Source organism: Ptychodera flava, unplaced genomic scaffold, assembly GCF_041260155.1.
Source record: "Ptychodera flava strain L36383 unplaced genomic scaffold, AS_Pfla_20210202 Scaffold_39__1_contigs__length_1403739_pilon, whole genome shotgun sequence".
In the NCBI taxonomy this organism is placed as follows: domain Eukaryota; kingdom Metazoa; phylum Hemichordata; class Enteropneusta; family Ptychoderidae; genus Ptychodera; species Ptychodera flava.
In genome coordinates, this window is record NW_027248361.1 from 376,966 (window position 1) to 398,120 (window position 21,155).

The 21,155-nt window shown below is 39.5% G+C and overlaps 3 protein-coding genes and 1 long non-coding RNA gene across 4 annotated transcripts in view; 2 read left to right on the forward strand and 2 right to left on the reverse strand.

The window, feature by feature from the left end:
- LOC139127931 (uncharacterized) overlaps positions 1-21,155 on the reverse strand; it is a 103,485-nt gene that overhangs the window by 24,854 nt on the left and 57,476 nt on the right. The gene's annotated exons all lie outside the window — the stretch shown is intronic.
- On the reverse strand, positions 3,032-3,560 carry LOC139127927 (histone H2B, gonadal-like). Its single transcript, XM_070693779.1, has one exon. The coding sequence runs from the start codon at positions 3,514-3,516 to the stop codon at positions 3,148-3,150; it is 369 nt and encodes a 122-aa protein (XP_070549880.1). The 5' UTR covers positions 3,517-3,560; the 3' UTR covers positions 3,032-3,147.
- On the forward strand, positions 3,811-4,299 carry LOC139127926 (late histone H2A.3, gonadal-like). Its single transcript, XM_070693778.1, has one exon. It carries the CDS (start codon positions 3,873-3,875, stop codon positions 4,248-4,250), a length of 378 nt encoding a protein of 125 aa, XP_070549879.1. The 5' UTR covers positions 3,811-3,872; the 3' UTR covers positions 4,251-4,299.
- Positions 14,135-21,155, forward strand: part of LOC139127918 (glycine amidinotransferase, mitochondrial-like) — a 41,945-nt gene continuing 34,924 nt past the window's right edge. Inside the window, 1 exon segment of the mRNA XM_070693774.1 lies at positions 14,135-14,341. Coding sequence (XP_070549875.1) covers positions 14,273-14,341 — 69 coding nt within the window. The 5' untranslated portion in view covers positions 14,135-14,272.

Here is a 21,155-nt window from a genome sequence, read left to right on the forward strand (position 1 = left end):
GATACACGAAGAGTATATAATTGTGAGCGGTTTAGGATACCTGTATTCAGGTATTGTGCAGTTCAATTGCAGTCATTTGACACCTAAACCCACGCACTTCGAGATGTGTGAAATGGCCCGCGCTTGCATTTCATGACGCGAGTTAAATTGGCGCGAACCTGCCCACTGTGTACCAAATTAACCCCTACCCCCGGAGTTTGCTTATTAAAAATCGAGTATAAACCAACTTGCTTTAATTTAGTCTTATCAAGAATAACAGTATTCTAACTATCCACGGTCTTATTTTGGCGAGCTTGTTTAGCACTCACCAAAGCTTCGACCATTGGAGCTTGGGCGGTGCCGCCTTAAAAATTCTTCAAGACAAAGGTCGCCTGCTTTTTATGTAGCCATTTCAAATGTAAGGAAAAATATTAGCGTAATGAAGACCAATGGAAGAAAACTAGATTTGGAATACAGGCTATATATGGACTGACTAAAATTACGATCTGAAATAATGTCGATTATTTACTTATTTTGAATTTCGTGAGCGACACCTCGAAAGGTCTGCCGACAAGCCTGACTGATTCCTCGAAAGGTCCACTGCAGACTTGCCTATTTGTATTCTGCTCTTTTTCGGACGGTGAGGACCAAGAAATAATCCCGTGCTCCATATGTAAAATGCTTAACATACGCGCAGAATAATTGGACTTAAATTACCAAAAAAACTTTGTGCGAACACTTAGCAGGTATAACGGTAGTTCTCTATTTGGAGAATGTGGTGGCCCTGAAAAGGGCCGTTTGGTATGGGTTTTGTAGTTCGTAATCTAACCGCCGAAACCGTACAGAGTACGGCCCTGGCGTTTCAGAGCGTAGACCACATCCATGGCGGTGACGGTCTTTCTCTTGGCGTGCTCGGTGTAGGTGACGGCATCACGGATGACGTTCTCCAAGAAGACCTTGAGTACACCACGGGTTTCTTCGTAGATGAGACCAGAGATACGCTTGACACCACCACGACGGGCCAGACGACGGATAGCTGGCTTGGTGATACCTTGGATGTTATCACGCAGAACCTTACGATGACGCTTGGCGCCTCCTTTTCCAGACCTTTGCCTCCTTTGCCACGACCAGACATAATTGCTATTCGATGGAATGTGTAGAATTGAAACGAAAAACACGTCTATATAACGCACTTGCGAACGCAACAGAAAACACAGTTTAAGATTTAAATCTTAATCGATGTACTTAAAGATTCCCGCCTAGTAACACACAAAAGACTTGTTTTACAATCTGATTGGTCCAACAATGCATAACATTAACCTTTCCGTCCAATTGCAGTCAGGCTTTTTATATTTTCATATTTTTATATTTGGCCTATAGTTATTCTACAATTCGTGAAGTTACAATGACACGGTGGTACGACATGGTCTTGTATAGACGATGATTTAGAAAATCAGTTTGGGTCGAATCTTCAAGTTGAATATAATATCGTCTGAAGCTGATACACCATGGCGCGACATTGCAAGAACAAATAATATAGGACACATATCGTCTAGTAACAAAATTAGAAATGTCGAGACATAACATCATACCGGGAGCCGTCATAATTCACGGCCGGGGGGGGATCTGAGGAATATGAGGGGCTCACTCAAAAAATTGAAAGCTGCCAGGGGGTTGCTCAAAATGTGGAGAGGAAGAATGACCGACTCAGTTTGTTTGGAAATGTACTGAAGCGTTTAGTTGCAGTTATGAAATGATAAAAAGTAATAGGAAAGAATGAAAAACACTACAGATTTATGGTACAACTGTCTAAAGACATGATATAACTTGATATATGTATTCATCTATGTACGTTGTATGTACGTCGGTCCACATCAAAAACCCGAAAACCACAGCACCTGCCATCTCAGTATTTGGTGTACAGGCGAACTGTGCATATTTGTATTTGGGAATTTGTTAAATGGAGTTATCATTTATCAGAAGTATGCGTATAAGTATAAACTTTGTGAAAATCTCATTCACTGAGTCAGAATTTTACATGTTGGGTATGATTTGTATAGAAACACAACCAAAGACCTCCAACTTAAGTTGAATATGGCTGTACGAACTGCTGATAACAGGTAGTGTCGAACGTTTTATTTTTCTGTACGTGCATCCCTAATAAATGTACGATTATATGATAATTTGAGGGGGGCTTTAAGACGTTTGATCATATAGACGGGGAATTGAAAATATTTTGAGGGTACTTAGGGGGATCTGAATAAATAAGATTTCAATCGCGATTCCCCAGCACCCCCTCACCATTATTTGTGAATGTAGCCTAGTTATTTTTTTTTTTTTTGGTGAAAACTAGGTTTGAATTTCCCCTCCAAAGACTATGGCGGCCATTGTCATTTTGAAATTGCTATTGTTAATTTGTTTCTTTCGTCAAATTGGCATAATGACGTAAAGCAGTACCAATATGTCACCTTCATAGCATAGCTCTGCGTGGCAGGGCTGTGTGTTACCGGCGTTATACGGCCTCCCACCACGTAACGCCGGTAACACACAGCCCTGCTACGAAGAGCTACCTAAATAGACGTCTACTGATACCAAGAGCTATTTTCGATGACAAGGCAAATTATAAAGCATTTTTTCTGTCACCCTGTGTGTTTGTGTGTCAACGTTTTGTCCGAATATTTATTGTACTTTTCTGTGCTGAACTGTTTTGTAGCAGTCATTGCAATTTATCCACGGGAATTGATGACACTTCTACTATATTGTACTGTATCGTTGTATGCTACATATTACCTGAAATGTCAGAACAATCTAAGGCCATTACTTCCACCTATTTCCAGAAGCGTCATACATTTACATGTATCTGTTTACTATTCGGTACATCTTTTCGGTCATTTTTCTCTGTAATATGACCGTGATAAGAAGTTAAATTGTTCTGCCTTTGAGTTCTTGCTTATAAATCACCATGTACATAAACCTGATACAGACTTCAATACTGAAAAGTGGTATTAAGTCGTGGCCTTTTGAGAAAATCTAAATGCAAAATAAACAAAGTATGAAATACTAACGTGCAAAGTACCATATTGGCTCAAAAGTAACGGTAGTTCTCTTTTTTGAGGATGTGGTGGCCCTGAAAAGGGCCGTTTGGTATGTGTATGCTAGGCATACGATTTACTTGGAGCTGGTGTATTTGGTGACGGCTTTGGTGCCCTCACTGACGGCGTGCTTGGCAAGCTCACCGGGCAGCAAGAGACGGACAGCGGTCTGGATCTCTCTGCTGGTGATGGTGGAACGCTTGTTGTAGTGGGCCAGGCGGGAAGCTTCAGCGGCGATACGCTCGAAGATGTCGTTGACAAAGCTGTTCATGATTGACATGGCTTTGGAGGAGACACCAGTGTCGGGGTGGACCTGTTTCAACACCTTGTAGATGTAGATACCATAGCTTTCCTTCCTTCGCCTCTTTCTCTTCTTGTCTCCGCTACGTGCGGCTTTGGCCTTGCCGGCCTTCTTGGCAGCTTTACCACTTGTCTTTGGAGCCATAGTGAACGACGTGAATGAGTAGTTCAGAATGCCCGCCAAACGTTGGTGACGCTTATTTATGCTTCAACGTATGTAAATGAAGGATTCTTATATTTAAGCGGGTCTTATCGCGAACGGAATAGAAAACATCCCAATCACTTAAGTACATAATACATCTCTCTGTGTCTGTATATTCCTTTGTTGACCTATATGGCTTTGTTTCATTTGGGCTTTATTCTATTGGCCAGTACAGCAAATACCAAGATTTCATTGGCTACGATAGTCAACCAACAGGATCCTATGTGTCGCTATAAATAGCGCCTGTTAGCGCTAAAAATTATCAGTTTGAATCTGACACTACAGTATAAACAAACAAAATGTCTGGACGTGGTAAAGGAGGCAAAGCAAAGGGCAAGGCCAAGAGCCGATCCAGCCGTGCTGGTCTGCAGTTCCCCGTTGGTCGTGTGCACCGTTTCTTGCGCAAGGGCAACTACGCCCAGCGTGTCGGTGCTGGTGCTCCAGTCTACTTGGCTGCAGTGCTCGAGTACTTGGCCGCCGAAATCCTGGAGTTGGCAGGCAACGCTGCCCGTGACAACAAGAAGACCAGAATCATCCCCCGTCACTTGCAGTTGGCTGTCCGTAATGACGAAGAATTGAACAAACTTCTCGGCGGTGTCACCATCGCCCAGGGTGGTGTATTGCCAAACATCCAGGCAGTACTCTTGCCCAAGAAGAGCCAAGCCAAATCCAAGTAAATCGTATGCCTAGCATACACATACCAAACGGCCCTTTTCAGGGCCACCACATCCTCAAAAAAGAGAACTACCGTTATCATCAGTGACAACACATCACATCGCTCGTGTAACAAGTGTCTAGTATCGATATAAGAAACTTATACATGTACATTATAAATACAAAAGATGATAAAAATTGATTAAATCAGAAATATGTCAATTAAATAATAAGATTTTAGCATGTTTTACATTTGGTAGCCCTTTCGAATTTCAACCAGCGAAAGAACAAAGTTTATTTTAATAACCTTTACTCAGACCATTCTACCAACCAAAAATGAAAAACACGGTCATCATTTTCAGTGTGGCATCGGAGAAAAAAATGTTTTGATTTGGAACTTTGAAGTGGCCAATATGACTGTTATCTTTGCAGTATGGTATACTTCACTAATTTTCAAAATGTTCGTGACCGAGATAAGTTTCCTTGGCAGGCTCAAAAATTAGTCCACACACAGTGTTTATATTTGTAGCGAGCCCAGTGTATATTTGACTCCTGATCAAAAAAAGTGCAGGGTACATACGCACAGGCTGAGTTATCGCTAAATGTGTGCCACGTAACTACGAACTGTACAATTATTGTTGGTGGGGTGAGGGTGAATGGTTGCCATTTGACAACTACTGGTAGTTTTTCTAGCCTTTTAGAACTGTCTAGAGTTCATTCGCATGGCGCAGGCGTGTTCTACCTCTCTCAATGTCTAAAAAGTAATTGCATTGAGACAAGTGCAATAAAGCTTCAACTACGGACTTCAAAATTCAATATATGTGTGTATGTATGTATGTATGCATGTATGTATGTATGTATGTATGTATGTGTGTATGTATGTATGTATGTGTGTATGTATGTATGTGTGTATGTATGTATGTATGTATGTATGTAGTATGTATGTATGCAATTACACCAATATAAACGGTACAGAGTTGCTGTAGTCTGTTCCTTCAACTTTCAAGTAAATACACAAAGGTCAACTCACGCAAACACTAAGCTGTTCAGATTATAGCTATAGCGCCCCCTATGTCAGCCCAATCATTCCCCGTTCGGTATAACAGATTTTTTTGGAATCAGGCTTCATGCCCATAAATACATATTTCAACTAACAGTAACTTACACGGTAAAAGCGTTCAAAAAGCGGTTAAATATAAAAGAAAGTGTTCAGGTGCAATGTGCCTCTGGTACAGGAGTTGAAACCCTCAAAGTTTTACAACAGTATTTTGGTCTGGCACTGAATTGTAGCGGTTCGACAAAACACTCGTGATAAGTATAGTTTTCACTGTCTACTTATATTGAATATCTACATTAATGTAACCTTTGACTTAACAAGGATATGGTAGCCACTTCGAATTCCAAATATTCGTTATTTTAGGTAATTTTTTCTTTTTTTTTTCTTTGTACAAAACTTTGCACGATGGTTACCCCTGATTTATAATATTGATTTAATTTAAATAATAGTTAAGTTTCCTTGACTTTGAGGAAAATTTTAAGCCTAAAAAATTAAATTTCGAGGCGTGTACTACATTCAACATTTCTTCAATCCCTGCAATGGACCGAGATGCTGTATGTGTACAATATGCAAGTAGAAAATTACAGATCTTTTAATTCTGTCGTTTCACATACGTATTAAATCACCAAAAGATAGTACAGATTACCCAACCAACTTGAAACTTCAATGCCATGACAAGTTATAAAGTTAGGCTATTGTATGCTACATGGATTTTGTTGAACTATTTTTTTTGTCAGACTTCAGTTGACAACGGTAATATTGTGTGAAATAGGGCGGGGAAAATCTGGCCGTCCATAAGGCAGAAAAATAAGCAAGTTTTCTGAAAGAAAGTCGCCATAATGACTTACAATAAACGCTGTCGCGAATGGCAGATGCAATAGAATTATATTCGATCCCCGGTGAAATTCAAATTTGGCAATGAGAAACCAAGGTGAATAAGTCAACTTAAAAATTGAAATGCTTCTGTTTTTTCTTTCTGATGTCAAAATGTGAATTCTTTCTGCAGTGTGTGAGAAATCAATGTAAATTCAACTTACAAAACCGCGTGACAAGAGCATCTTGAAAAACATGGCTTTGAAAAATTGCAAAATTCACGAGTTGTCATGTACAGCGCCATCTATCGCTTGACATCGAAAACATTGCAGAGCGAGTACAGAACTTTGTATTTCGTGACTTAATTTTTATGATTCTTGTCTCGCCAGATACCATCATGCCGGTCTGAAACCACCGACTATGGAAGGCCATTTATCCAGAACCCTGTATCGGACAGAGAATAACTTTGTTCACAAAACTAATAAAGCGTGCACCATGCCTACCAAGGAAACGCAGACAGCGGCCTCGTCCAGTTGGGAAAACACACAGTCGCTTGTCTTTGAATGCTATTATAAATGACAAGGGCCGAAGGGCCGTCGCAGCGTGCGTTGAGTAAAAAATAGCTCCACATGGCAGGGCTGTATGTTACCGGCTACGCTGACCGGTAAAATACAGCCTTGCCATGTCATTCACAGCTGAAAAAAATGGTACCAGCTGGTTCTGCAAGCAATGCAATGGGTGCGAGAAGTGAACCAGTAACAGACATGTCTCTCGCCAGCTTGTCGTCTTTTCTGGTCTTGTCGTTTCCCACATTTATGTTTGTAAGCTTACGATATCCACATTGTCATGATTGTGATAACCCACTTTTGAGATTTCGCGGTCAGAAAACATCGTCGCTATGCCAACGACGGCATATCATCACGCGCGCATACCACATTTAACATGTTTAATCAGTAGGCACGTTAGGACCGCCCCAGCTCCATATATGGAGATCATTTTGGTTGTTCCAACAATCACTGTCACCCCCTAGGCACTCAGCCTGTACATTAAGATCTACGTTCCACAAGAATATTGTTGTAATTTTTTCGGATTCATAAACACACGCATTGATTTCAGTACTATCTGTATAGCCAGGGAGGCAATGTGCTGGAGCAGTATGTGAAGAAATAAATTTTAAAGCCCCCACTCAATTATCAGATTTATCTATATAAATATTATTTACTTGATAAAATATTCAATGGAAAACAAAAGAATGACAAACTGTTAATGGCCTGTTGACACATTCGCTAATGCGAGAACCTGGGATTGAGAAGAGCGCCTAAATTTTAACAGTTTATTAGTTTCAGGTATCCCCGGGCTTTATCCGCTGGTTTTCCAACACAAAGCACTGGCGTTGCGTGGGAACCACCGCAAATCGCGCTGAGTATTTCGCTCCAGAACAGCCGCTCCGTTGCCCTCGGTTCAGTGTTCTGACGTGCAGGCAAATTGCAAAGCCCACTCCGGGCTCTGAATCTACACTTTGGTAACCGCTCTTTGTGCTCCGTCCACGACTAAGTCGTTCTCTACGGCAGACAGTATATACATTTGTGATCTGCAGTATGTACGCGTAAACTTAGAGATCGCGGGGCAATCTGTGCGAGAACGACCTTCAGCAACAGACCTGATGACTTGTATTTTTCTCCCCAGCTTTACTGGCGTTCCTTCCCTTTTGCTTCTGGCATTGCTTTTGACATCGCCAAAACATGGCTTAGAATGTTTTTTCAGCGTTTGTTTTCCTCAATCTTTGAGCCTTCTACGAAACAGAGCAGTCCTGCATCAGGCCCTCTCCATGTGTGTTCTCGCTTTCAACATTTTCCGTGTGTTTTGAACAAGTATTGGCGTCCACACCGCTACATTGGTGTTCAATTAATTTAGCGTAGTGACATGCCAGGTTATCGGGAAAGATATCTGTAATACTGTAGTACATGTGCAGGTGTCCCCCTGACGTTCAAACGGCAAAGCACAGACTTTAAAGGGGCAGTACTCAATCCCTGACTCTCACATTAGTGGTTGTTGACATTGAATGTTTATGTGATTTCAGTCCTTTGTTCTCCCTTGAAAGTTGTGTACAGTTAGTCAATTTGCCTAGAGATACAGCTGATAAAATTACCGCCCTTTTCACTTGTTTCTTTCAAATGAGAGTCAAAAGTGTACATTTTGGCCAAATACTGATATCAAAACTATATATTCCACCAAAATCATGCATATGAGTCTTAAGAACCAATGTTAATTCAACAGAATCAAAACCAGGGTCATATGTTTGAATTTCATAAAGGTTCCTTGGTTAAAAACTTCTTTATACGAAAGAGGATGGTGTGGGGCGGGGAGGATCACACATATGTGTACTGTTACATGGAAAATACCCCCTCCTAGACTTAATTCTATCGTTGAGAGACCGGCTGCATTTTATCGCTGCCAATAAACTTTTGGCGTCGATATACAAGTTCAACGAAATAAGCCGTTCAAGAGGATAAAAACCGTCATATAATGATCATATCGATTGTCTTTTCAGACATTGGACAGGTATTTGAAATGGCCAAATTACCTTTGCCAATAAACAGGACAAAGAATACGATCGTTCATTGAAGTGGCCGAAAACTCATGGTTGAATAAAGCGCATGCGCACCTCACTGTCACCAAACGTGCGCAGGCCGCGTCGCAGCCACTTTCCTTGTCTCGTCGAGGGATACCGCTTTTATTGAATATTTTACGACGCCACAAATGTAACTGTATTGTTCTTCTGCGATAATTCCTCACCAGCCGTAAAGAAGTGTTCTTAAAGATGAAAAGGGGACTTTAAGGAGAAGAGTACGATAAAATCCACAATGCTAATTGTCGTCGTCAGCTACTTCGCCGTGACGTCACTACAAGCACTGGCCACGAACGCAGTTTTATGGCGTTTTATGCCCTTGGTCAGTTATAGGCCCGAGTGGTATGTGCATTATAAAAGAAAAACAAGGCTGAAGGTAAAATATCTTTAGGCAAAAATCATAAAAATTTATCATTTTCATAGTCAACGTAAAAAAGCCGTAGCTACATATCAAAGTGATGTTCTGCTTCAGGCGCACAAGAAACGATATCCGCTTTTAATAAATTTAGAAAAACCGACATTGACAGTGTAGGGTTCTCGTATTGAACTTTGAAATATCGCGTTTACAATCGGATTTAATCACCACCGATTGAAAGAGCCACTTTACTTTGGCAACTCGGGAGTGAAAAGCCATAAACCTAAAAGTTGTTATTCTGGTTTTAGACATCTAGCAAAAATGGTGGGATTTTATCTCGCCCTTTTGTTTTTATTTTCGGATTTTCCCTGACTGTATTCATTTGAAACTACCAGTGCAACCGGTATTTCCTCATTGACAATAAATACCTTCTATACGGCATTTCAGTGTGCCAATAAAGGGAAAGACAGTTCCAAACAAGGGTACGGTAAAACATGTATCAGAAAATCATATATGAGAAAAGAGAATCGCTCAGCTCTTCTCTTGATGTGGACGCTGACAAGAAACAAATATAATTTTGGCCCGCATTATAGTAACATCGTTCTTGAATCAAGAACGCTCTCTCTCTCTCTCTCTCTCTCTCTCTCTCTCTCTCTCTCTCTCTCTCTCACACACACACACACACACTCTGGCACAGTCTCTCCGTCTCTGACCCCCACACACATACACCGTCACACACACACACACACACACACACACTCTCTCTCTCTCTCTCTCTCTCTCTCTCTCTCTCTCTCTCTCTCTCTCTCTCTGACCTTATTCAAAGCCAGCTCTGTACTTCTTTTTGTGAAGTAAAGACTTACTGACGCACTAGCGTAAATCAAGTCTAGACTTGTCGGACTGTAATTGACAGAGCCAGCAAGTGACTCGTAAACCTGCCTTGACACTTGTCACGTTTTCGTTCCGCCGTTTCTCGACTCCTCCACTCTCAATATATTTATTCCTGGTCTAGGTCTGTGTAGTGGAATACCCAACTCCGTTAGTTTTCGACGAGTGAGTTTGGATTTCTGTCAAAAATTATATCACTGAATGTGTTTTATCACTGAAATAGGACTTGTCAACCTTCACTATCTCACTATGACAATGTCATAATCTTCCAAATTGGCGCACAGAATAGTAATATTTCACGCTCAAAATAGCTCGGAGATAATCAACATTGATACAAGTCTCCGTCAATCGTATGAATCGCATTGCTAAAGTACATTTTGATAAACTCGGTCCTGCTCGAATATTATTAATTTGATGGTAGTAATTCGACCGGATAGAATAACCTTGAATGTGAGACGAACCAGGTAATCATCATTGAACATGTTAATAACAAAATACATTCTGTATTTATTATTTATCTATAATTTCTTTATTTATTTATTTGTTCATGAATTTCTAGAGGATGTTAACTGTGTATAGGCCAAATTGCTGGAATCTATTATGAGGTATGGTGTTTCTGCAGTAACATTCACAAAGAACTCGCCGGGGGAAAGCGTGGAATTCTGGGAAATAAAGAGTAAATTAAAAGTTAGTACATTCGGAAAATAATTGTCAGAATTTGCAAGCGAAGAAATGTGCATATCGGCGATGTGACCACCCCTCCAATGTAATATGGTCTATCCCTAATTTATTTTTAGCCTGCTGTCCACGACAAGCATTCCACAAACTTGAAGTATGTACCATTGCTAAGAGTAAAAATATTTCTCCGTGACCACTATAAGCTTCCCAAGTTTGGTCTACCTTCAACTGTAGGCCTTCCTCGGTAAAATAAAAAAAGTCTTTTTTGTCTTCCAAGCTTTGCTAGTTCTGCTGACGATTTAAACAAAAATGAGTTTGGGAAGCTTATATATGCTCTGTATGATAATAATTTTGACCCCTCCTATCCTGCTACGCAAAGATAGAAACATGATCAATTAGCAGTTCTTCGCGAAAGAAATGGATGATGGTTGAACATAATCAATGAAAGACTTGTTTTAAAATTATGCGTCAATTCCTCCTATGAGAATATTAGCAAACACGCAACATGGTATTGTATTGTATTGTATTGTACTGTACTGTACTGTACTGTATTGTATTGTATTGTATTGTATTGTATTGTATTGTATTGTATTGTTATGTACTGCACTGCATTGTTCTGTACTGTTCTGTATTGTTTTGTGTTTTATCGTCCTACATCGCTCTGTAAATGTACCGTTCTCTGTTTTTCCATGCTGCATTGTTGCACCGTATAGTGCTGGACTGCATTTGTGCACCGAACGTCTTTGCCACATACTCAACTGTCCTGTGTTGCTCTGCTCTACATTATACTGTGATGTTTTGCTCTGTACCGCAGTTCACTTCGCTGTCCGAGCTGAGCTGTGCTGTATTATGTCGCATGTAGTGGATTATGTTCGCTCGCAGTATATAATTCTCTTTTGATCGGGGAAAAGATGGCATATAGGCTAATGACATCAGACGAAGGATAATCGCAATTCACTAATCCACAATTTTGAATAAAATATCAATTATAAAAATTTAATGTTAAAGAAATGGATGGATGCTGTCTGAAGGGATATACACATACACATTTCTATATAAGCACATTGCCTCCACCAACACTGAAGTTGCTAGGTATCACAATGAAGACGGGCCATACCAACGGTCGCATTTGCTTGCGTACGCGGCGAACATAGCGAAGACCTCTGAAAACTAGAAGAACTGGAGGGTCCGCTTTTTTGTGTGTCAGGGGCCTGCCTTCGCCGTAACCACAAGCGACTGTGACTATACCCACACACAAATCTCTCTCTCTCTCTCTCTCTCTCTCTCTCTCTCTCCCTCTCCCCGACACAATGCACTTTAAGACATACTCCTCGCCAATTTTGTACTCAGTCGACTAATTGACAAGTCCAATCAATGACTTGACCACACACACGTGCATACGGGATTCTAAAACCAAAAGTTAGATGAACTGATGTTGATATACATTCCGCCATACATAAATGCTATGCTATACGGGGGGAGCTTATCATATGCGGGCCCTGGGTCTAGATCGGAAACTCATTGACGTAAGGTGCGAAGCAAGTGCCATCATCGAATCTTGGGAAGGGTAGCGGTGATTCGGCCCCGCAAAATTTGACATATTTACAAGATGGACAGAGCATGTACATTTTTAATTATTCCATTCTACATTTTGTATGTGACCTTATTTTAATCTGAAAGAGCAAGAAGCATGAGTCTTATAAACAAGCGTTTTCATTTTCCCCAGTCTTCCAAGATCCGATAGTCCATTGGATGAATAAAAAAAAGAGGCATTTTGGCCGACCCCCCCCCCCGAAGTAGTAGTATATGCCTCGAAAGTGAAAGACTTCAACTTTCACTCTAGCTTTTTTTAATGAAACCCTCAACCTTTCTCTTACCAAACCATGAATACAAATCCGGGGTCACCGATCATTGGCCGATGTTTGACATTCAAAATGATAGCCGTCCCCCCGTGTTAACTCTATGGGGAAACACAAAATTTTCGATGTTCGAAAAACTAAGATTGTGAAATATTTTCTCACTCGAAAGAACTATCAAAATGGATCTCACAAGTGGTAGATCAGAAAAAGTGTTGGAAGAGTCCGAACAATGGTCGCCGTGGCCCATTGTTTACCTGTCCTTGACGCGAAAACGAGGTGTTAATAGGGTTAAGGTCATTCAAGGTGAATCACTTCAGTACAGTGTTAATGAAACCAGACACTTGTTTTGTCCATACCGGGACAAGTCTTAGATGATATCTGCCATCAGACATTTCACGACTTTCCTGGACAAAAAACAAAAAAAAACCCCAAAAAACAGGCTGTACGACAAGTATGTTGTACTCGACAAAAAACAATAAAAAGTTCCCTTGACTCTTGTCAAAAAGGTGTTTTTATAGACCAGCGACCACAAAACCAGTGTTCATTTACGTAAAGCCACTAAAATGTACGTCATTTATTGGGCAGTTTGCTGTATAGCGCCAAAGGCGTGGGGTATCCCCGAAACGACCGTCTGCACACATCGTCTAGTATGATAAAGTAAATAGTCTATTACAGTAACGCATGGTGCGAAATGGTCTGTGACAGCACGCTGAGGTCCGACGTTTCCTTGAAGTTCGCTTGTTCCACATCATCGAGTTCAACTCATCAAGCCTCGCTTTATCCGTTGGTTAAGCCAGTGTCACGGCTCTACACTCTTATCGAGTCCCGATTTATGCGACCTACATTCATGACATTAAAATGACGTCATAGCATTTACGAACAAAAGTGTGAAATTAACCACACCGCGTTCATTTAGACACACTCACTACAATGTCAAGAAGAAAAGACAGTTTGCTGGTGTTCTCCAGCTTCCAAAAAGGTTTCAAGGTCTGATCAACATAAAAAGAAATTTGCCATTAAAATCAATTAATTCTGGACTTTGCCTAATAGTATACGCTGTAAATTGTTGCGTACGTGCAAAACGTGAGTAAATTGAACTTTCGTGAACTCGCTTGACGACCACATGGTGCATCATGGTGGGCCTGTATTGTAAATTTCCCGATTTTTGTAACGTTTCAGTGCCACCCAACAACAATTTCCCGCCCAACAACAAAGTTGTTTTTTTTTTTGCGAAGGAACATTTTGTGATAATAAAATACAAGAAAGATCGTAATTTTGTTTACATTTTAACAATTTTGTACCACTTTGTATTTAGACTTAATTAGCAACACGGACGGCTCGAGAAATTTGTCGTTTACTCAATGGATAACGTGAATGAAGATTTCCAAATTTGGAGGACTTGAGAAGGACATTTATATTTTATGCTAAGGTACTTATTAGGGCACAAAAGAGACAGAATCGATTTTACTTTCCACGTGTTCCGAAAGCGTCGAAACGGCAAGCATCACAGTCAGCGCACGACGAAGGATGCACCAATCAATAAATGGAACAGCCGCAGCTCCGATTGGATTGGACCTACACGAGGACCAATGTGATTGCAGCTTATAAAAGACTTCGCTAATCACAAGCACCCTAACGTCAGTGAGAGCCTCTGTTACTTCCCGGCGGGGTGGCGGCCATCAAAACAGCATCCAAATCTTGTGTGTACTTGCCATCGCACGAAGCTGTGATCTGTCGTCTCTCACAATTTCGCCAGAAATTTTTCGATGATGTTACACATCCGAGCTTTCCGCGGGGGATGCAGGGGACGTGAAGCGGCGCATCTTTTGGGAAACGTAAGTTTTTTTCCGCAGCGAACACACATTCTGCGAAATTTTTGAACGATATTTTGGTTTTGACAGCTACAGTACATTGAGTCGCACGTAGTGTGTTTGTAGTACAGTCGGCACGTACACAGCGACTAAGCCATGCTGCACAGAGGTTGTTGCGTGACCTGATGGTCCCCATCTCTCGCTTCCACTTGTCTTCTCAGGGAAATTTTCTCATGTTTTATGGCAGGGCTGAGGATGTTTTGTACGCACGTTTCTCCAGGAAAATACGGAAACAGCGACTTTCCGTTCAACTGCAAATTGAAACAACCACCACTCAGTTTAACAGGCATAATATTGATCGTTGCGAGAGCTGCAGACGACAGCGTAATTACCGCATGCATCCGTTTTTTATGAAACATTGTTTTATTAAGTTTTGGGAGTCAGTGCATTCCAGGGCAATTAAGAATTATTCTAACTGTTTCATAACAATATTCTCAGCAATAAACCGTACTGAATAAATCCGTCGAGTGCCTCGCTACCATTATGAAGGGTTATCGATTTGCCGATGGGGTTACGCGTAACAATGTTAGCTAACAAACACCAGGTTGAAAGGAAAAACTCTCGAAAGAAAAAAAACAGCGCATCGATCGACATCACACCGGAGGACGCTTTAAATTTCAGTTTTACAATGAAAGAGCGTTTCGTTCAAACAGTTTGTAAACTGTGTGACATTGTTGTACATTTTGTTGGTGAACATTTGAGGAAAATTTAGAGCATTCTCGTAGACGGCATTTTGCCGAAGTCGCACGCCCAGTCATTTTATGTCGGAAGTTGAGGTGAGACTAGAAATGGCGGGAAACAGGTATCATGAACAGCAACAATGTGTCTTACAGTCGCCGCAATGAGAGAGAGAGAGAAAAAAACACAACTGAACAATAGGTCTGGTTTAAAATTTAATGAACGGTGAAAACCTGTCGTCTAAAATTGCTTTAGTCAGGAAAGTGAGTCTGAACCTTCGCGTCGTTCCACTTTCCGAGACCCATCAGATAAGGTACCCGTTTCCCGTTTAATTCAAGTTTCAATATTTCAAGATGTTTGCGCCAGATTGAGTGATTTATTTCAATCTACCCGTATTAACATTACGATTTCTTTCATGGGACGATCATATGTGCATCAATTTATGTTTTTGTTCCCAAATGTGAGCTTTCAAAGTTTTCCATCACGATCGTTTTCACACATTTTCAGGTGCGGCCAACTAAGGGACGGACCATTAGATCTTGGGAGGGGGGTGGTCAAAAAAAGAAAAAAAAAATTTTCAGAGCAGAAAGTTTGGGAAAAAAAATCTCTAAACTAGTTTGCAAAATAAAAAAAATAAATTAGAAGAAATATGCGTAAAAAAAAATCTGCAAAAGTCTTTAAAATCTTGAACTTTTTTTAGATTTTACTGACAGGAAGCAACTTTCTGTATTTTTAGTAGATCCTCCAGGCACATTTTTAATTTTAATTTATACATTGAGAGTGACTGTATCCCTTATACTGGAAGTTGTGATTATCTTATCTTTTCAGGACTTTTGTATTCTGATCACTTGAAAATTATAAAATTATAGAGCCTGTTTTCTACTTGTTTCCTGCATACAAACCAAGCAGGTACACTAGGTAAAACATTGAAACTATGGTATCGTTGTCAAAACAGAAAGTTATATTTGCCTATTAAGATCAAGGTAAACAGATGCAGGCCACATCAGGTTCATTTTTTTTCACAGCATTTTATTGCAATGATGAATGCAAGAATGGGTGAACAAGTAGAAACACGTCAATAATGATAAAACAACATACCAAGTCATGTATTATTTTGCTTTTGAAAAGGCATTTTCAATTCTTTTTTCTCAAAAAACAGCCTCATAAAACAACAGCAACACATTTTTTTGCATTCAACAATACACTACGTAGAATGCCATCTATCCAACAAATCCCAACACAAAAACACACAAAAGGGTTGAACTTTGGAAGTTTCTCGATAGCAAATACTGAATAAATCTGCATGAATAATCGTTTGTGTGTAGCAAATGCTGAATGACAATTATCTGAAGAATTTTTCCACCACAAAAAAAGAGCATGATTTAAACAAATCTTAAGGGACTTATGTAGCAAATTTCAAAGAAATTGGACAAGCCCTTTCAGAGAATACAGCTTTTTTGACCATGAATGGCATAAGGCATAAATTGCCCTAAAAAGACAAATATTAAAATTTCACCACATCTATACACATCCAATCAATTTGGACATGCTGCTACAGAGAAATAGATGTTTTGATCAAAAAGGGCAACAATTGCTCTAAAAACACAAATATGCAAATTTCATTATATTTTGCAAACAGCTTCTCAGCTTGTCAAAATCAATTGTAAATCATGAGATATGCATGATGTTTGGTGGGGTGAATGTAGGCATTTCACCAGGCAGTAGAAAGGGAAGCCAGGAAACCAAAATAGTCAATTTTCAAAACTATAGGAAGCTACTGAGGAGCAAGAAGACCATGTTTCAGAGGAAGATGTGTAATCTGAAAAAAATGCTCCCCAAGTGCCACCAAATAACACCATTTTCATCTCTATTTTTCAAAAGCTCCAATGGCAAGAGGGGGGACACCCCTGCTGACCTCCCCCGCTAAAATACTCCCCAAGTGCCACCAAATAACACCATTTTCATCTCTATTTTTCAAAAGCCCAATGGCTGGGGGGGACACCCCCTCCTCACCTCCCCCCGTGACCACTTGCGCGGCCGCTTGTGGTGCTTTGCACCACATCTTTGCCCTCTTTATCCTCAGACAGCGACGAACTAAAAAAAAATTATAAATCTGAAAATTTACTCTGAAAAAAAAATTGCACAGCTAATCTCAATTGGAAAAAAATTTTTTTAGAAATTTACAATAGTAAAAAAAATTTTCACAATTTCATTGTGACCACCCCCTCCCAAGATCTAATGGTCCATCCCTAAGCTGTTCGTGCAAAAAGGTGTTCGTGCGAAGTTTTTAGCGGGCGGGGCAAATTTCAAAACTGATCAGCGGGCGGGGAGAAAATATCGATATTTAATGTGGCGGGGAAGAAAATTTCATTACTTTCAGCGGGCGGGGAAAATATTTTTGACAGTGGGCACCGGAAAATACGTAGAGGGAGGGGAAAGCGGCGTGGTTGATAGAACTTGAGGAGAAATTAAGCGCCTAACTTAGAGGGGAGCAATGTTCCAAGTATACTGCTAACTACTGGCATGGTTTTGTGTTGATCTGGGTTGCCTAGTGGGCATCTAGTTGGCAATGGGGAATTTTAGTAGTGGGGAGAGGGCAGTGGGTAGCTTGAATTGTTGTGGGGAGCGGGGAGCGGGCAGACTGTAGATACCGGAGGGCAGTGGGCATCACAATTCAGTGGGAGGGCACATTTTCAGTGTATACTAGTGGGAGGGCAGTTATGAACAGCTCTCACTTTCCCCTCCAAATTTTAGGTCAAGGTCAAAAATAAGAAAAATCGGTATATCAGCCTTCAAAATATGTTTTGTGATGATTTTGCGAAATTCATGAAATTTACCAGTTGGCGGCACCTGCATTTTACAGAACTCTATCACCAGTCGCTCGCGTTTTCCTGGGAACCACGGCAGTGCACGAGTCCCATGCCGCTTATCCAATCTATATCAGTTACTTATCGAATAATAGCCTTTAAAAACGCAGATAACGTCTTGAAACTTTCTACAAAAGATCTTCAGTCGATGTCCATTGTATTGTATGTCCATTTGAACATACCATCAAACACCCTGGAACATGATTTGATTAGACATTCTGGTTAGACTTTTCACACAATAATTGGTTCTTTCACATGACTGGTCATGTAGTTCAAAACTGTTATGTTTTGAATTTATTATACAACACAAATTACATGATGTATCAGGAAAGAGATGTGATATTTTTATTCTTTGAAAAATATTGATTGCAACTTATGGTACAGTAAACTAGAAAAATTATTTTCAGGAAGCTACACTGTCAAGTAGAGTGATTTATTTTTAAAAAAGTAAATGCCACAAATAATGACCTCCAAAGGGTAGCTCAAACCCCCAACTAGGACCGCCAACTGTGACTCCCAGTACCTCCATGCTGTAATGAGGAAACCATAATATTAATGGGAAAGAAGTTTCCCATCCCACTATATGCCTTTTGTAGCAATTGTATGCACTTGTTTTATTCATATTCTCTGTGCTGTGTGAAAATTATGTAATAACTAGATGTTTTTTGTGTGGGAAAGCTAACATCTCCCAGTTTCTTTCTAGGGCAGTCAGGTCTTATTTCAATTCTGGGACTCGTAGCTCCATAGAGCTATGACAGACATACAGAATGAAATAGAAAACACTGAGACAGCATATGCTACGTAATAGCTGTAAATGAAGTTGTGAAGCAGTGCATGTTGCTGACTTATATATTCAAAACCCTTGTCTTAAAATGTAACGGGACTATGTGCATGTTGTTGACTTATATATTCAAAACCCTTTGTCTTAAAATGTAACGGGACTATGTGCATGTTGTTGACTTGTATATTCAAAACCCTTTGTCTTAAAATGTTACGGGACTATGTGCATGTTGTTGACTTGCGTATTCAAAACCCTTTGTCTTAAAATGTAATGGGACTATTATATAACGCCTTGATGTCTACTTTTTTCCTTGCACAACAATGAAATGATTCTGCTGTACCAGCACATGCATGCACTAATGGTTGCCCCTCTCCTATTTATGTCTATCTGTTCAGAAATATAACTAGGTCCAAATTAAGGTATCACTCATATACTGCAAATGAACTGCAATTCTATTAAAACACAGCGAGTTTTCCTTAAATGATTTGTTTGCTGTTTTTAATGTAAATTTGAATGCCTTGATGAGTTGCTTGTCTTGCACAGTTATTTTCATCTCCTTTTTTCATCTGATTCAGTACACTGAGTCAGTGAGTCTCTCTATCAACGTGATCCGTGCAGTAAGATTTCAACACACAGCATAGCACAGGACTTTTTTTAGCTACTATAGACTATAGTCTATAGAAGCTATTGGGATGGGTATCCGTCCGGCGTCCGTCGTCAGTCTGTATGTATGTATGTATGTATGTATGTATGTATGTATGTATGTATGTATGTCCGTTTGTGAGGCGTCCGTCCACTCAAATATCTTGAGAACCGCAGTACTTACTGATTTGATATTTGTTGTGTAGATGAAAATACGATTTTGAGAAACTATTTTTTTTAATTTTTTGATATTGTTGAAAATAGGCAAATTAATGCCAAAAAAGGTGTTTTTGGTAAAAAATCTTCTTCTTCATAACCGCTGGTCAGACAGCTTTGTTATATGGTATACAGGTCCCTAGGGGTAACCCAACTTAGACTTGTTCAAATTGTGATGAAATATGCAAATCTGTATTTTTAAGGAATTTTTTTGTCATTTTTGGTCAAAATTTGACTTACATTGTATGTAATTCTTGTACTGTATAAACCCTATCAATTCACCCAGAAAAAATAATATGATTTTAAATAATTGAATTAATTAGGAAATCATCAAAGCCAAAATAATTTTAGTGTAGAATTATCAGAAAGTTCAACTTTTTTTGACAGTTCATAGTGAAATGCTTACCATCTTGGAGGATTAAAACATGTAAAGGCAACTTTCCTGAATCCCAACTTTGACATATTCTGAACCGTCATTTATTGTGCCCTGTATGTTATCTAAAAGAAATTGCTCAAAATAGTCAATAGAGATAGAGATAGAGATAGAGAAAGTTCTAATTTCCATTTATGGTTGACTTGGTAAGGATAAAATAAAATTACTTTTTGAGGAAAAAAATAGAGTGGTCAATTAAAAGAGTGGTCAAAGTGATAGGGTTTTATGGTAAAGCTGGGCTGTATAAAGATTCCTCATGTGCTATTTATAGCAATTATGCAATCTGTGTAAACAGTGCAATGAAAGTGTAACATGATTCCTTATAATGCTTTTGATGACCTTGAACTTCTTAAGTTTCAAACCTTTGTCTCTTCAGTGTGCTTTCTCTGAGTATGTACAGTCTCAACTTATTAAACAGAACTCACAATGTTAATCAAAGATATCCACCTTCTTCATCAATACATGTGTCACAAAAGGTTATTCTCTACATAACTCACAGAGCTCTGTCAACTGTTGAGTTGCTTGTTCTTTCAAAACCGCTGGTCAGACAGCTTTAATATTTAGTTTACTTGTCCGTAGGATGACCTTAGTGAGATAATTTCATACAGTAAGGAAATACTTAATTTTGTATCCATGTCTATAGTAGCTTCAGGGACTTTGGCCCTATGTTTTTTATATTTTATAATTGTTATTTCGGGAGAAATAAGTTTAAACAGCGATCAAAAAAAAGGACGCTGATACATTTACAGAGCAATAAGTACAGTTTCAGAGACAAAAACTAAACCATGGCATTACATTTGAGAAGAGACTTTCCCAAGTTACAGATGCTTTACATTATGTTTCAAAATTTTCCCACAGCACAGGACTTACTAGTGCTAAGAATGAGTACATCACAGTAAGGCCAAAGTAATCAAATTCTTTGTTTTGCGCCCACTCAAATGTTTCGGAACATGAGCGGGAAGGCAGTACTAAAACACATACAAGAAAATCAAAACACACGTTATATTTTCTTGATTATTTCCATGTAACAACATAAGTGTGTATACAAAAATCATCAGAAACTTCCTTTCATCGTGATCATCATAAGTTATACTATAAAATGTGAAATTTTGTAAACAAAGTATTGTAGGCAGGAAAGCTACTCAGTAAAATCCTATTCAA